This window comes from Trichogramma pretiosum, unplaced genomic scaffold (assembly GCF_000599845.2).
Source record: "Trichogramma pretiosum strain Unisexual culture from Peru unplaced genomic scaffold, Tpre_2.0 scaffold85, whole genome shotgun sequence".
In the NCBI taxonomy this organism is placed as follows: Eukaryota; Metazoa; Arthropoda; class Insecta; order Hymenoptera; family Trichogrammatidae; genus Trichogramma; species Trichogramma pretiosum.
Window position 1 is genome coordinate 158,468 of NW_019640935.1, and position 15,056 is coordinate 173,523.

Consider the following 15,056-nt stretch of genomic DNA (forward strand, 5'->3'; position numbering starts at 1 on the left):
CGGAATTGGAGTTAAAAATATTTTTTCGCCAAAGCGTCATTTCGTATAGTGACTGGCTTTGCATGACTGAAGAGTAGCTGTCGAACTAACCGACGATTTTTTCTTGAAATTTAGCCCGTTCCAAAACAGTCCTCTCCATCGCAAATATGAGAAAACATATGTACTCAGTAACAAATAATAATTTACACTTTTTATACAGCGTATTTTTTTCGCCATTTTTATTTTCCGTCTTTATCTTATAATAGCTGTACGAATTTCCTGTCAAGTATAAATATAAACATGAGTTTTCATTTGAAAAATAAGATATTTTTGTTTCTATTGAACCGATCGATTTCTCGAGAGACTTTCTCGCTCTGATGATCATTCGTTTTTTGTTTGTTTGTTTTTTTCGCACAATAAATAGCATTGCACATCGCAATAACAGAAAAAAATTGTAATTACAAGATAGAACAAAAGAGAGGGTGAGGGGGAAAATAGATAATAGAGCGTGTTGTTGTTGTAGTTTTTTTGTACAAAAATCGTCAACAATTTACTAGTTTCGCATTGACGATAATTAGCAAAAATACAAGTAAGAATACAAAAATTCATTAAAAATAATACAAGTTATCGAGTATTAAAAATAAATCAATAAAAAAAAGTTCTCAGCCTTCGAACGTACTGCTTTTCCGAGCGTTGCGCATACAGTTATCCGATATTTTCAGAGGAAGTAGTAGGAATACAAATCAAGTACACGTATATAAATATAAAATAAAAATATATGCATATGTATAAAGTAAGTAATAAGTAAGTAATATATAGGTACACAGTCGGCGCGTTGTAGAGTTGGTTTATTTTTTTTTGCTTTGCTTTACTTTTTGCGTGCCGCGCGTTGACATGAAAATTATTATTACTCGGGTACAATGCGGCATCGATTCCGTAAGGGTTTTCTTTTTCCTTTTTTCATCAGATTCCTCGTGCGTTTTTTGCAGCTCGTGCGTAAGTAGTTCGATGTGACGCGTCTCCGAATACACAGGAAAAAATAGGAAGGAGGGAAGAATTGAAAAAAAAATTCACCAAGCTCCATACCTCGTAAAGTAAGTTGGTGGATTTTTTTTTCAATCACAGAGAGAGAAGTGTGTAGAGAAAGACTCGGACGAAGGGAGAAGGAAGGAGGGGGAGGAGGAAGCGAAGAAGTAAGAAGAGAAGGAGAAAGGCCTGGGGGGTGGGGGGAGGGTTTAAGTTTTGCAGGAGGATAAGATCGCCGTGGGCGTCGACGAGACTAGATACCCTGGTCTCTCTCTCGCTACGAATGTGGCTTGTATGTAACACATGGCAGTCAAATGTCCGCAATCGTTGCATATAACTACAATATAATGTATGTTTTTTGTTTGTTTTCATGGTACTGGTGCCGCTGCGCGCTGGCCGGGCCCCGAAGACGAAAATGTTTTTACGGGCTTCCGTACGGGAACTACGTGTCCCTCAGAGCCGAGAGTACTAAAAATTGCTTCCACGAAAAAGTAAGTGGGTAAAAATTATACAAAAAAAAAACAAAAAAAAATACAAAACACGTCGATTTTCATCGGGGATGAGAAGTCATAGTACCCTCGCGTATAATACAGGGCTAAAGCAAGAAACGTAGTCTGCTCGTCGGCTTAAAAACATTTTCGCTCGGCTGTGCCACTGCGGCCGCGGCTACCGCTGCTGCTGCTGCTGCTGCTTCAGTTCTCTTCTCGAGGGGTTCGACGGAAGAGGACTTATTGGTCACCGGGTCTGGCGGCCTGGGGCACATTTGGCCTTGGCTTGAGGTTTTTGGCGGGGACGTTTCTCGATTCGCCAGAGTCCCTACCACCCTGGAGTCCGGAGAGGAGCTCGCTCTTTCTGATGCTCTTCAAGTCCAAGTCGCCGTAGTAGTCCTCGCTGAATGTAAAAAATCGAGGATTAAAATCTATTTTGTGAATTCAGTGGAGCGAGGTGGAGAGGGATAAAAAGGGAAAAAAGCTCACCATCCGGGAACATCTTCGGGGTCGGAGCAAGCGCCGCTACCGTCGGCATCACCGATCTTGAAGACAGTTCCGATGGGGCAGCCGTACTCGCGGGCGATGCCCTCCAAGCAGATGTAGTACTTTCTGCAGTCGTCGGGGTGGGCGTGGCGCGAGAAGCTTCCGGCGGATCCGCTGACCTCACCGGCGGCCGGGCAGACGAAGCCGTTGGCGACCTCCTCGATCTTGCACTCCTGGACCTGGTCGGCCCACATGCAGACGCGGGCCTCCCTGTCGTAGGCCAGTCCGGGGCTGCACTGGTACCTGGAGGCCTCGCCGTTCCAGCAGTTCCAGAAGGTGTCGCAGTGCTTCTCGTCGGCGAAGATGCCGTAGAGGCGGGCGCAGTGGGGCGTGCTAATCGCGGGCTCCAGCTGGGTGCGCTCGCCGCAGTCGACGTTGTGCAGGTAGTCGCAGTTCTCCGTGAGGAATTTGCTGTCCGAAGCGTCGAAGGCCAGTCCGTTGCCGCAGGTCTTGAGCTCGGCCTGGTTGTTCTCGCACTTCCAGTACTTGTCGCAGCTCAGGTGATGGGGGTAGAAGCCGTAGTCGTGCGGGCACTTGAACGCTTCTTGGGCCGAGGCGCCTGTCGTCCATGGAACAGAAAAAAAAAGCCGAGCGATAAAGTACGAGAATCATGCGAGATCGTAAGTCGAGCTCGAGCACCGCGACTCGACGATCAAGGAGCGGACTCGACTGGCGCAGGCCGTGACACGCGCACAAAGGAATTCCTCGTGCGCTGCAGATACCACCGCGAGACAATAGCGAGTGCAGCGCATGTTATGCTACGTGTACCTACGCGCGGGCGACTCGTGACGAAACACGCTCATATTGTGCGACGCCAAGACAGCCGATAAATCGCGAATTTTAATCGCGATCCGTGCCGGCTTGAGCAACCGATCGCCCGCTTATTTTTAGCTCGATACTTTTTCCAGGCTCCATCTCTCACTCTCTCTCTCTCTCTCTTTCTCTTTGTTTTTCGACATTTTTCCCCTCGAAGCTGCGCACGTACACCTAGCCCCCGTCGTTGTCGCGTATTCGAGCTTGGAATAGCGCGTAGTTTTGGAGCTATATCGCTCGACGCGCGAGAGAGCCCGACACCAGGAAGTGAATTATAATCTTGTGAAATCGACTCGAGCACTTGATATAATATTCGCGTTACCGAGGCCCAACTTTGGTTCAAGTGTAATTGCGCCACTCGATCGAGCGTATAGGAGCAGCAGCAGCACAAGTTCAATGTGCCCGAGAGCCTCGCATAAATTTTCACCCGCACAAGGCTTAATTTCGAGCTGAGAACCGCTGCTGCCGCTGCAGAGAGAAACAAATAGTGAGAGTAGTATTGCGGCAGAGGATCGACAAAATATCATCGCCGGCAATTAGGAGTCGCGAGCGTGTTGCGGCATCGACATTTTTCTCCCAGCGGCGCGAAGAGGAATCTTTGGTACTCGTAGGCTGGGTTCTGCGACGAGAGCGACGAAATGCCAATTGCATCACTGTTCACATCTGTACGGTACCAGACGATGGCGACAAAATCGCGAGAGTGAGAGAGTTTGCTTCTTGCAATAATTCCGAGCTGGAGCTTGCGCAATTGGCGGAAAAAATATATATTGATTTTAATTTTTAGACGGCCCGAACGAGCTGCTCAGGCCTGTGCAAGTTTCTGACAAAACCAGTCGTCGCATCCTTGAAGCTCCCGAGCCGATCCTTGGGTTACTTGGGATCTCCTTTGAGTATATGCGAGCGAAGGACGCGACCCCTTTCTACGCTCGCTGCAGTTGCGCCGCGGGACGCGCGGACATAAAGGCAAAGTGGCACGCAGCAGTCAGAAGGAGAGCAAAAGGACGGAAAAGAGAGAGAGAGAGAAAGAAAAAAACCAAGAGAGAGATAAATGTCGCAAGCGAGCTGCAGGGTTGGATATTCTCTCGTTTCTGCGTCTGGTCGCTCGAGTATAAGTACCCGCGAATTGTGCAAGCTACGCACGCCGCTGTAATACGTTGCGCGCTCGCGATAATCGCGTTAATATTATAAGCCGTAATAAGGTATTAATATACTCGAATTTCAGATGACCTGTTTGAAAATCGGCCGAACGAGTCGCGCGGAGAGGCCTTGCGCCAAAGAGTGCCATTACAGATCTGACGCGCGCGAGCGCGAACGCAGTGCAATTACGTGAAAGGTGATAATATGCACGTCCGTCCACTCAGCTCCATGGTTTTTGCTTATTTATTTATTTTTTCTTCTTTTTTCGTTGGTAAGGCGCGGGCACGAGAAATCGCCTCGGTCGAGAATTCTGAAATCTATATCACGACAACGGATGCAAGCCAAGGCCAATTAAGCCGCCGGCTGGAGAATCGACAAAGAAAAGGGCAAAGGGTCCGTACCAACAGGACCACGAAACATTCTCTCCTGGCCGCGAATACATAATTCCGCGGTGCGTACACGGAGCCGCGCAGTCTTGCGTAATCGTGCCGTATATCGCGAGTGCGTAGTGGTACACATATATACACGAGAGCGAGTCAGGCAGCAGCAGCAGCAGCAGACACATCGAAGTGCGCGCGCGTATAACTTTGGCGTAAACGTTGTGCGCCGCTCGTATGCATGCGCGATGCGGAGCGCTTTCACAGGGGGACCACTTTCACTATTAAAGGCCTCTGATCTCTCGCGTAGCAGCTCTTATATAGAATCCCCAGCATCCCGTTCACTGCTCGATCTCTGCGTCCGAGCCAGAGCCTACAAACATCCTTCACTTTCCATTTATCCTCGCGAGTCGAATATTTTCGCGTACGCGGGAGTGGCCGCCACCGCCTCGACGATCGTGCGTGCGTATTATACGTACGCTACGTACATTTCGGCGAGTCGCAACCGATCTTCGGAAGCGATCGAGGCGGACAAAGCGAGATCGGCAGCAGTTCCACACACTCGCGCCTTTACCGCACGCCTTTACCCTCGCTGCAAACTCGCGCTCCTGGTGAAAGTCAACAATTAACTCGACTTTTCGATCGGAATCCATTATATATGCCCATGTGCATATACTTAAATATGTTATACGATCGGCGTGGGTATTTTTATCGCGCCCCCCGAACGATTAGCCGCCAATGTGAACGTCTCTTTGCGCGCGCGGGCTTATGTAAAAAGAAAAAAAAAGAAACGATGCTCCATCAGTCATTCATAATTGCAGAAGCGCGCGAGGCGAGCGAGAGCAGCCATCAATCGCACCGACCGAATCTCGCAATAATTGACGAAAAATTTTAATGACAATCTTTACGTATGGCCGCGAGCTACGTACTACGTATGTGTGTTGTGTGTGCACTTACGTAAGCTACACGATATGCGAGTAAGCAATTGGTTCATGTTTCCTGCTTTGCATTCGGCTACATTATGTATGAATAGTTCCGCAATTGCCGAGTCCGTTTCCGCGTGTAAAAGTCGATCATTCGGCCCGATCGTCGTCGTCGTCGTCCGTAGTCGCGTCGAGAGTGCATAAGAATCGCGAGAAAAAAGGCCGAGCTGAAAAATGTGCTACATGCGAATACGAGAGATCGCGTGCCGATTGCGTGTGCCGTGCTGTAACGAGACTCGTTTTCGTTTCCAATGACCATAAGACCATAAGAGCTCGAGGGCCCGAAATCTTTTTCTTCTCTCTCTTTTTTTTTGTGTCGATCGCGCGAACTCGGTCGATTTTCCGTGAACTCGCGCTACGACGTAATAATATATGGAGATATAGGAAAAAACCGGTAGATCCAGGCGTCCAGGGATGAGATTGTGTAGTACTAGCCACGGACTACGGGCGGCAGATCGAGATCGGTTAATACGCTCGCGCGCGCGAACCGGCCTAGCAAACGATGGAAAAAGTATTCTATGCACGCGGCGTCACTGCACTCTCGAGCGATTAAAGATTTATTCCTATGCACTCGCGAGCCGCTAAGAGAGAGAGATAAAAAACTGGCCGTTTTCACCTGGCAGCTAGAACGAAATCGAAAGTTAACTCTTATACGAAAGCAGCCTCGCGGTGCTGCTGCTGCAACAATAATTAAAATTGCCTCGACTCTCGCTCTCGCTAATTCGACGCGTCTGCTCACCCCCCGCGAACGTTCTGGAATTTCCAACGCATCGATCCCAAATGGAAATTAAAAATTCGCCAGAAAGAGACGACACGGGTAGATGGATGTAGAGTCACTTTTGGTTTGGTAATAATTAACGCGAGGATTACTTACCGGCGACGAGGATCGCTGCGATAGCTACGAAAGCCTTCATGTTGAGTCTTGATAAAAAAAGATTCACTGCTGCAGCCAAGAATTACAAACGTATTACGTATATGCCAAGACTATAGCTATATACGACACTGTCCGTTGCGAGGAGATACTGAACTCTGTCGGCGTCGGCGGGTCCGCGCTAGACTTTATATATGAACGCCGCTCCTCCGGCGCCGCCGACTCCCCAGGCCAGCGCGCGCGACGGGGGCCTTATCGTCGCAGCCTCGGCTCGGGGCGACGGGTGGGGGTCTCTCGGTCTCGCTCGCTCGAGTAGGAAAGGGGTAGGGGCCCGCAGGACGACTGCCTCGTCGTGTGGCACCGCGGACGCTCCTGGATCCTGCACACAGGTCGAAAACTTCGCGAGACTCCCCCTCTCGACGCGTGCCTTGTACTCGTCGCTTTGTGCACGAAATTTTATGCTGCTCTAGGCCTATTGGCATCGCGCGCGCGGCACGGGGTCATTTAAATGGACTCGTATCGCACGTAGTTCGCAGGCAGTTCGAAGACGAGCTCGCTCGAGAAACAGTTTTCTTATTTAGGCGCGATCGACTTGCAAAAAATGAGACGTCGAGGTTGTGAAAGCACGCCAAAAGTCGCGAGTACATGGGATACTGCAGCAGCGAAAGCTAAATAAAATCGCGCGGGAGCTGGGCGCGCGAAATAATATCGCGGCTGCTCGCTAGCCGCGAGTGTAATATCGTATAACTACTGACCGGTTAATCTTGAAATGGTCGGGCGCGCGATCGTTTGTCGGTGCACAGCTCGGGCTGTAATTTTTGCGCTCGCAAATGCGCGCGGGTATTATTTGCAGCCGCGTTGTCGGAATCGGCGACTTTCTGCCGGGGCTAATGCTCTCTGTCTCTTTTTCTCCGTCTCTCTCGCACTGGCTCGAGCCGCTGCTGAACTTGAATTCTTGCGACGCGCGTATATGTGTGCCAGCTGCATATAAATTAGTCTTCTCGAGGCGTGCGCTCGTAAATTCCGAAAATCTGCCGGTTCCGAGGCACGAAGCAGCTCGTAGCTCTTGTGTATTTCGATGTCTGCGTTATTGCATTGTTAGCGATGCGACTGCACATTGGTGCCTTTTCCAGCCGCGCCGATCGAAGCAGTAGCAGCTCGGTAGTATTTTCTTGGTAATTTCTTGCTGCGACACGTCGATTCGAGTTTCGACTGCATCTATGTGTGTGAGTATTGCGCAAAGCTGCACACACGCGAGTCTCGGCTCGATCCGTGCCTGTGCTTCTCGAGGCTCGTCGAGACTATTGTGCAGCAGCTGCACATGTGTACATTGTACAATGTAGGTATGTGTGTGCAGTGCGTTGAACTGGCCGACTCGCGGATTGACTTGTCCCATTGTATCATCCGTCGCTCGTTATGTTTTACGTACTCGCTGCATTACGTGTCAGCAGCAGCAGCAGCAGCAACTATGTATATACACAATGCGTGAGCGCCACTTCCTCCTCCTCCTCGCATCAATAGAATTTACAAGTCGGCGCGATTAGCGAAGCTTTTCCTCGAGGCGCCGCCGCAGCAGCAGCAGCCGAGAATTCGCCCAGCTATTGTGGGTGTGTAAAATTACGTCTCGGGCTAGTTAAAAGCTCGTCTCCTTCGCAGCAGGCGCACCAGGCCGCGGGCGAAAGTCTACGCCGCCGTAGCCGAGGATAATCGATTTCTAAATGCATAAATCTCACGATTAGAATGTCATTTATCAGCCGCGGCGAGCGAGCGCAAAGATATGCCAGCTGGCATTCCGCGTATACGCGTACGTACGCTATATAAAAGCTAACTTTTGCTATTAGGTAAGATATTTTTCCTCGGCTGCAGTTCGGCTTCGAGTCTGCCAAAAATTTTTTCTTTACGTCTCGACGTTATACAGTCAAAAGGTTCAATGTCTTCGAACAAGGGACTGTTTTCGGCCGACTGTTGACCCGACGCTTGAACTTGGAGCTGCGTTATACATTTGATCGTAAATTACGAGGACTTACGAAATCTTCGCCGAGCGGTTGAATTTTCTCCCTTTGCTTTGTTATTAAAACAAAACAAAAAAAAAAGAGGCGAGCATTTACATAGCGCGAATCAAAATACGTGAGTTTGCTCCGCGTGTGAGTCAGCGCGCGGCTAAGCCTCGAACAGGACTCGAGGCACTGGTTATTTGATAATATTTTAAGATATCGCGCGTATACCTACGCGGATATTTGGCAAGAAAAGTGGGGAAAAAAGTAGCTCCGATGAGTAAATATCCTCTTATGTATATGGGCGATGAGAGGCTCACATATATTTATTATATATAAGCGTAACTTTGATCGTTCTGCAATCGAATCTTGCGCGCGCTCGGCCACACCGTAGTCGCGTCTCTCGTCGCACATACATTAAATCTCCGTATATAATATACACATTTCATAAATTGCGTGAAACCAGATCCCGAGGATTCCGTAACGTAATATTTAGAAAAACAGCTCGCGAGCGCGTGCAAGATTCGATTAATTCGTGAAATTCCTCACGAAAATCGTTTTTGATAAATCCTATTTAAAGCGCCTTAATTTTTTTTCAGTCGCGCGCGCGCCTGCGATGCCGCCTCGTGCTCGCTGGTGTCATTGTACACGCGTCGATTGCGCAACGCGACATTTGCTCAACGCTATATACTGGCTTGCGCGCGGCCCATTAGCATGTACATGTCGTGGCTGCCGACGTATATAGTGTAATGTGTTGACTTTGTCGCGCGCGCTAAACCCGCAAGCCCACCCACGCAGGACTCGCGCCGCTGTCCGCTGAGCCGGCCATCCGTATAGTCCGCCTAGTAGCGACAAATTAAAACACGAGCTGGAGGACACCTCTTGCCGACGCTCTGTGTACATATAGGGCTTAATTCCTGCATTTTTCAGAGCTTTGGCTGCGATAAACGTCCTCGCAATCTGCTACTACACTGCTTAGAAAATTTCGTATACACAATTGTATGTACACGCATCGAGCCTATCGCGTACGCTCTACCGACGACTTTATGTAATGTACAGACTTTTTTCCTGCGCTATCACAACATTGTGATAATTTAGCTGGTAAGGACAAGCTCGTGGGGCGATATCGACAACTGATAAGCGATACGCACGTAAATAATTAAAACAAACGCAAACGAAAGTGAAAACGATGTTTTCTCGCGCCCGATAAACGGAGGGGAAAAGTCGCTTAATGCTACGTGCTGCGCCTACCTCGCCGCCTTGTGTTCTTCTAATAAATATATGCATATGGAAATTCGCACCGGCCAAGGTGAGATCTATTTTCGATTCCGGAACAACAAAACACAAATAATCAAGATAAATAAAACATTTGCCGGGCGAGATCTAGGATTACACCGAATTACATGCAGCACATTTCACGCAGTCGCGCTCGAGTCTTTGATTTTCTTTTCTCTTTTCTCTCTCAAAAATGTATCGGTGATTTTACGCCTTTTATTAATATAATAAAAGCTCCATAAACCGGTCGGCTGATCGGGATTACTTTTACAATAGTCACTGAACCGAGAGTGAATCATCCAATACACGTGTGTCTGCGGCTCAGCCGTCGTCCGGCTAATTTGTTCTTCGTGGATTGCATTGGTCGTCTTTTTTTTTCACCCCAAGGCTTCGGTTTTTCCCAGATACATTTAGTGCCAAACGCTTGAATATAACAAAAAAATTGCATTCGCAGATTGGAAAAATGTAGAAAATGTATTCAAGCCAAAAGATTTTATAGCAGTATTCTGAGAAATGATTGAAAAAAAATGCCATACATGCGTAAAAATTGCGCAATTTTGTCTCGAAGAAGATCTTTAACGAGGTCAACGATTAGAGCAATATATATTTTATTTATATACATTCATATCGAGCATCTTTTTTTTGCGCAATGTAAAAAAAGCATGTAACGCGCCGAAATTCCGCCGATCGATATTATCTTTTATGTGCAGACGTTTACCCACCTGGTCGACCGGTTCTCCCATCGAGTTTCGGAAGGATGATCTTTTGATCTAAAAGACCAAATGAATGATCGTTTTTTATGGTATATTCTATGTAGAGATCGTTATAATTGGTTAGCGTCATTGCACGTAGGTGCTAGTGTGTGACTTTGATAAAATTTGCATGAGAATCGAAAGTGATCATTGAAAGCGTCATGATCACGAGCCAAAAAAACGCCCCGAAAGTATCCTTATACAATAACATTTAACTCGGCATTTTTCTCTCCAACAAAAAGGAATAAATGATTCATTACATATAAGCGCGCAAAATGCTGCTTCCTGTAAGGATAATACGAGAGAAAAAAGTTGCCTCGTCCGCTCGAAATAATAAAGTAAATAAATTTATTACGGGTGCGCGCAAAAATTGCCCGAAAGAGTAACGATCGTACTGGCTTTGGCTCGCGACTTTTTTGCTCGCTACCTCGAAACCTCCCTGCATTCCATGGCCAACAACAACAAGGAATAAGAAAGAAAAGAAGCCTGCATCCAAGAGTCATGAGAGGCAAGGCCAACACGCAAGGCCCGGTCAACATGAAACGAAAAAAAAAAGGAGAAAAAGAAGGAAAGAAAAGGAAAGGAAAAGAAAAAATTGCCCCGTAGAAGCGATGCTGCATCGTGTGCAGCAGCAGCACTTGCGAGGACTTTCTCGAAAATATGCGCGCTCAATGAACCTTGGTGGAATAATACACGTGGCGTGCAGGCGGCTGGGCCTCACCGATTGCCACCCAAATTAAAGGCGATCTTTAAACAAGTAGAGAGAGATCGTTACGTAGTTCCGGCGAATGAAAAATCGACGAGTCTAAAAATATATACACGAAATGCCGATCGGTGCGTCTGTTAACAGCCGTTAGTCGAAAGGCAAAAGGGGGAAAAAAAGGAAAAGAAAGAAAAGTAAAAAAGGCGCCTCGTCGTCAGCCGCATGTACATAGCGTGGCATGCGCTTACGGAAAAAGGCGCGGACGCACTTTGCCTCTCAATAATATTTTATACATGCGCTGGCCGATGCATCTGTGTATGCGTGTGTGTACGTGTGCGTTTATTATACACCCGCACAAATACACGTCGTGCAACGACTCGGCAAAAAATCCCGCGTGTCGCAAATCGTGTCTTGTGTCGCGCGCGCAACTCATTTTATTATTTGAGCATGAGCTTTTCTGGCAAAACAAACAATAGACGAGTCAAGTGGCAGGTATGGAAGTGAACGATTCGAGTGGTTCGTACGCGTCGATCCGTTTCAAGTGCCCGAAAAACCCTAGTCTCTCTGACCAAGCGAGTTCGAGAAGGCCACCGGTACGAAGGAGTCATAACACCGGTCGAGGCAAAAACTATGCCAGCTGGGCCGTGCAGTGCAGTTTTGGAAAACGATCGGCTCGGGGCCACTCTTGGGATCAGCGAGTCCGAGCACGATCCACGGGCGGCGTATCCGTTATACACCGAGCGGAAACCGATATTATATGCCGTGTAAGAGAGAAAGAGAGAGAGAGAGAGACAGAGAGACAAAAGGTGCGAACGATGACGCGTGGCTCATTATCGCCTTTGCGTACGCCTGTCGCGCGGCCCGATACAAAGTTCAACGCTCCGATCGCCGGTCAACATTTTCGTGTATCATAAAGTCTCTCGCATTGCTCCGCAGTGGCATTACAAAAATTTCGGAAAGTAACGTAAAATTGGCTCGCGATTGATAACGAGTGACATTTTTTCGACGTTACGAGTAGGTATACCATCGGAGAAGAAAAAAGTTTTGCCTTTTTTCGTCGTTCTCGCTGCAACGAAAGAACCCGAGGTCTCGAAATATTATAAATATAAGTTTCTCGCCCTCGGGCGGCGCGTCAGCCTCGAGTACGTACATTAGCGAACGAGCCGGTGCGCGTATACGAATGCGTGTGTGTGCGTGAGCGTGGCAATAAATAAAAACATCTCTGAGGCAATGATTATGCGCGATTTATCGCGCGCCGGGTAAAGATACAGCCGATGTAGAAAAGTCGCACGCGATCCGGGGCCTATATGTTGGCGCGCGTTAATGAAAAATTAAGCCACGCGGGAACAATCGTCATCGCTGCTGCGTGGCGAATGCGAAAAGAGGCACAATTAAACTTTTCCACGCGCATTTTCAGCGCTTCGCTCGACGTCTCGAACGTGTATACATGCAGGCATTGTAGAATGCCGCAAAAGACAACAACAATTGAAACAATTGACTGCGCCTAAGCTCTCGGCGATCCAGGCAAACAATAGGCAGCCACGCAGAGATCGGCTCCTATCTGTTTTGGCCTCCTCTCGGCTGCTTGTGTATATTATAAAATTGCCCATCGCTCGCGGCACACATCTCGTCGTACGTAGGATGAGAAGGATCGATTCTGACTTTTTTCTTCTCCTTCGCCTTTTTTCATTGTGTGTATATTTTATAGAGGTAAAAGAAATTGGTCGAGCTGGGCTGGTTCGAGGAGGCGAGGCGAGGCGCAGGAAAGACTCTCGTAGCTTCGCGCGATGACGATGACGAGAGATGAAACGATTGCCTCATCGGCTGAGCTACTGGCTCTCGTTATAACGTATATAGCTCCGAGATCGCAAGCGTCGACTCGCACAACAGCAACAGCAGCAGCAGCAGCAGCAGCGCCTGCCATTATTATATGGTTTCTTTTTCTTGTCATTCAACTTTCTTTCTCTCGAATTCTTGCGGCTGCTTGAGATTAAACGTCTATATAGACTCCACCGAGGCGGCGCTACATGTATATACGCTATACGGCCGGCCCCGTGCAGAAAATTATGATTGCTTCTAAAAGATACGCACGCAGGTAGGCGAACTGCGAGCGCACCTCTGCCGTCGCGTCGTCGCATCGCATCGCATCTCTCTCTCTCTCGCGCTCTCTTACGCAATGTGCCACATTATGCCAGCATTATTTGGTAATTTCTGATCCGCCGTGATATTTTTCAGCGTTACGATACACCTTTGGCCGCGCCGTAAAGAGGCATGAGAAACAAGACTTGTTGTTCGCCCTACCGACGCAAAATATACGACGCATATAGCGCGATGCTATATACGTATAAATTTCCCTTCGAAACTGCATCCAAAGTTTCAAGTTTGCCAACCCTCGAGCATGTGGAGCAAGTTTGTTGAATCGATAGTACGTATACACATGTAAGCTAATTTAGCCGCGAGGATCGCATTGCTTATACGCGACCCGAACCGAACGGCCTAGCTGTACGCATAGGTATTCCAGCTGATTTTTCATCGTTGGAGGTTTTATCATCAAAGGGCCAGCGACAAACGAGAGATTATGCAAAAAACGAGGTGGAGCGAAAAAAATTGCCTTTCGGAGACAGGGGCTCGCGGGATCGTGAGCGCAAAAATAAACCACGAGAGAATCAACTGCGAAAGTCTCGCTTACACGCGGTCGATAAAATCAAACGATACCTGCCCGAGAGAGAAAGAGAGAGAGAGAGAGAGAGAGAGAGAACGAAAGGCGCGCGTATAATATGAAAGATCGGAGACGCGCGGCAGCGCGCAGGTGTGGCGAGTCTTTCAAGTATTTTATACATGTTCTAGCGGCTTTGACGCATAATACATACATTGCATTCGTGTCGAAGCTGAATTTCGATTTAACCGATCGTCGAGCTTATAGAGGCACAAAACTCTCGACGGATTGCACTCAAAATCTAACTCGGCTTTTATTTGCGCGACTCGACTTTTTCCTTTTCTTTTTCGAATACTATACGAGGTGTGCACTCGCTCGGCAGCTGAAATATGCTTCGACGCAGATCCCGTTCTGGGCCGGTTCGCACTCGCATGCAGCTCGACATAATTAATACTCATTGTTCGAAATTGCATTCAACTAGCCGAGCGAATCAAGTGGAGCAAATTTTCTTTCGTAATTTTTATTTCTCTTGAAATTTCTTTAGCCACTTGTGCAGCTTCCGCAGGCGGGAGAGAAGTTTGGCTTGAAAAATTCAGCCCGAAATTAGAAAAAAAAAGTTCGAGTTGCGCAATTCAATTACGGGATTTGGAACGTTGGTACCCTATAAAATGAGAGAGAGAGAGCTTACGTATGCGATGAGAATGTTTTTAATGATTAAACGAAGGAGTATATAGCATGGGTTGGTGGAAGGGCTCGAATCTTTCGAGAAAAACCAATTACATTTAAAATGGCGTACATCGCAACGTCTTATAGCGAGAAAAAACTTGGCGCATCGTATTACATTTCTCATGAGAAAATATAAAATGATTATCTAAGGATTCTTAAGGACGTTGTTTATGTGCCGCGTAGCTTTGCCCACGGTAAACGTACTCTTTCAATATATATCTATGTGGGTGGCACCGAATGAGATCTCGTTTTTCACATGCGCGCGGCATTCAACAGGTATCCCGAGCGCATAAATTCATCCCGCGCCCCGTATCCGAGCGATTGTATAGCGCGCAGTCGTTGTATACATATTTTTTACCGAGGCCCGTCTTTTACGAGCAAGTACACGAATCGAGGAGCGTCGGCACGCCTGGGCGATTTTCGTCTCTTTCGATCAATTACGGCTGTTATCGGTGATTACTTTCACACATATAGTCTATAGAGCAAGACTTTGGCGAGGCAGCGTCATCGCGGCCCAATAGCTGTTACGCGCCTCGTGTTCCTGTCACGATTGACGTTTATTTGCCGTTCGATCATTTGTTTAATCGTCCGCCGATAATATACGCGCCGCCTGTTGACTCTCGTTGCGTCCGGCGCACAGAGAGCTGCAGAGAATGAAAAAACAAGAGGAGAAGAAGAAAATTGCTCGCACGTACATACGTATTTGCAGGGAGATTAAATAATAAAAAAG

General features: G+C 47.8%; 1 protein-coding gene across 1 annotated transcript; it reads right to left on the reverse strand.

The window, feature by feature from the left end:
* Positions 1-217: 217 nt before the first annotated feature.
* LOC106659281 (protein obstructor-E) lies at positions 218-6,362 on the reverse strand. Its single transcript, XM_014381724.2, has 3 exons — positions 6,224-6,362; positions 1,983-2,598; positions 218-1,896 (listed from the first exon to the last, which is right to left on the reverse strand). The coding sequence occupies exons 1-3, from the start codon at positions 6,261-6,263 to the stop codon at positions 1,734-1,736; spliced, it is 819 nt and encodes a 272-aa protein (XP_014237210.1). The 5' UTR covers positions 6,264-6,362; the 3' UTR covers positions 218-1,733.
* Between the last annotated feature and the right edge of the window lie 8,694 nt (positions 6,363-15,056).

Excerpts from the sequence above, each read along its gene's own strand:
- LOC106659281 (XM_014381724.2), bottom strand. The coding sequence starts at position 6,263 with ATGAAGGCTTTCGTAGCTATCGCAGCGATCCTCGTCGCCG. Across the intron at positions 2,599-6,223 it reads CGCAGCGATCCTCGTCGCCG|GCGCCTCGGCCCAAGAAGCG; the intron begins GTAAGTAATCCT and ends CATGGACGACAG. Across the intron at positions 1,897-1,982 it reads CCCGAAGATGTTCCCGGATG|CGAGGACTACTACGGCGACT; the intron begins GTGAGCTTTTTT and ends TTTTACATTCAG.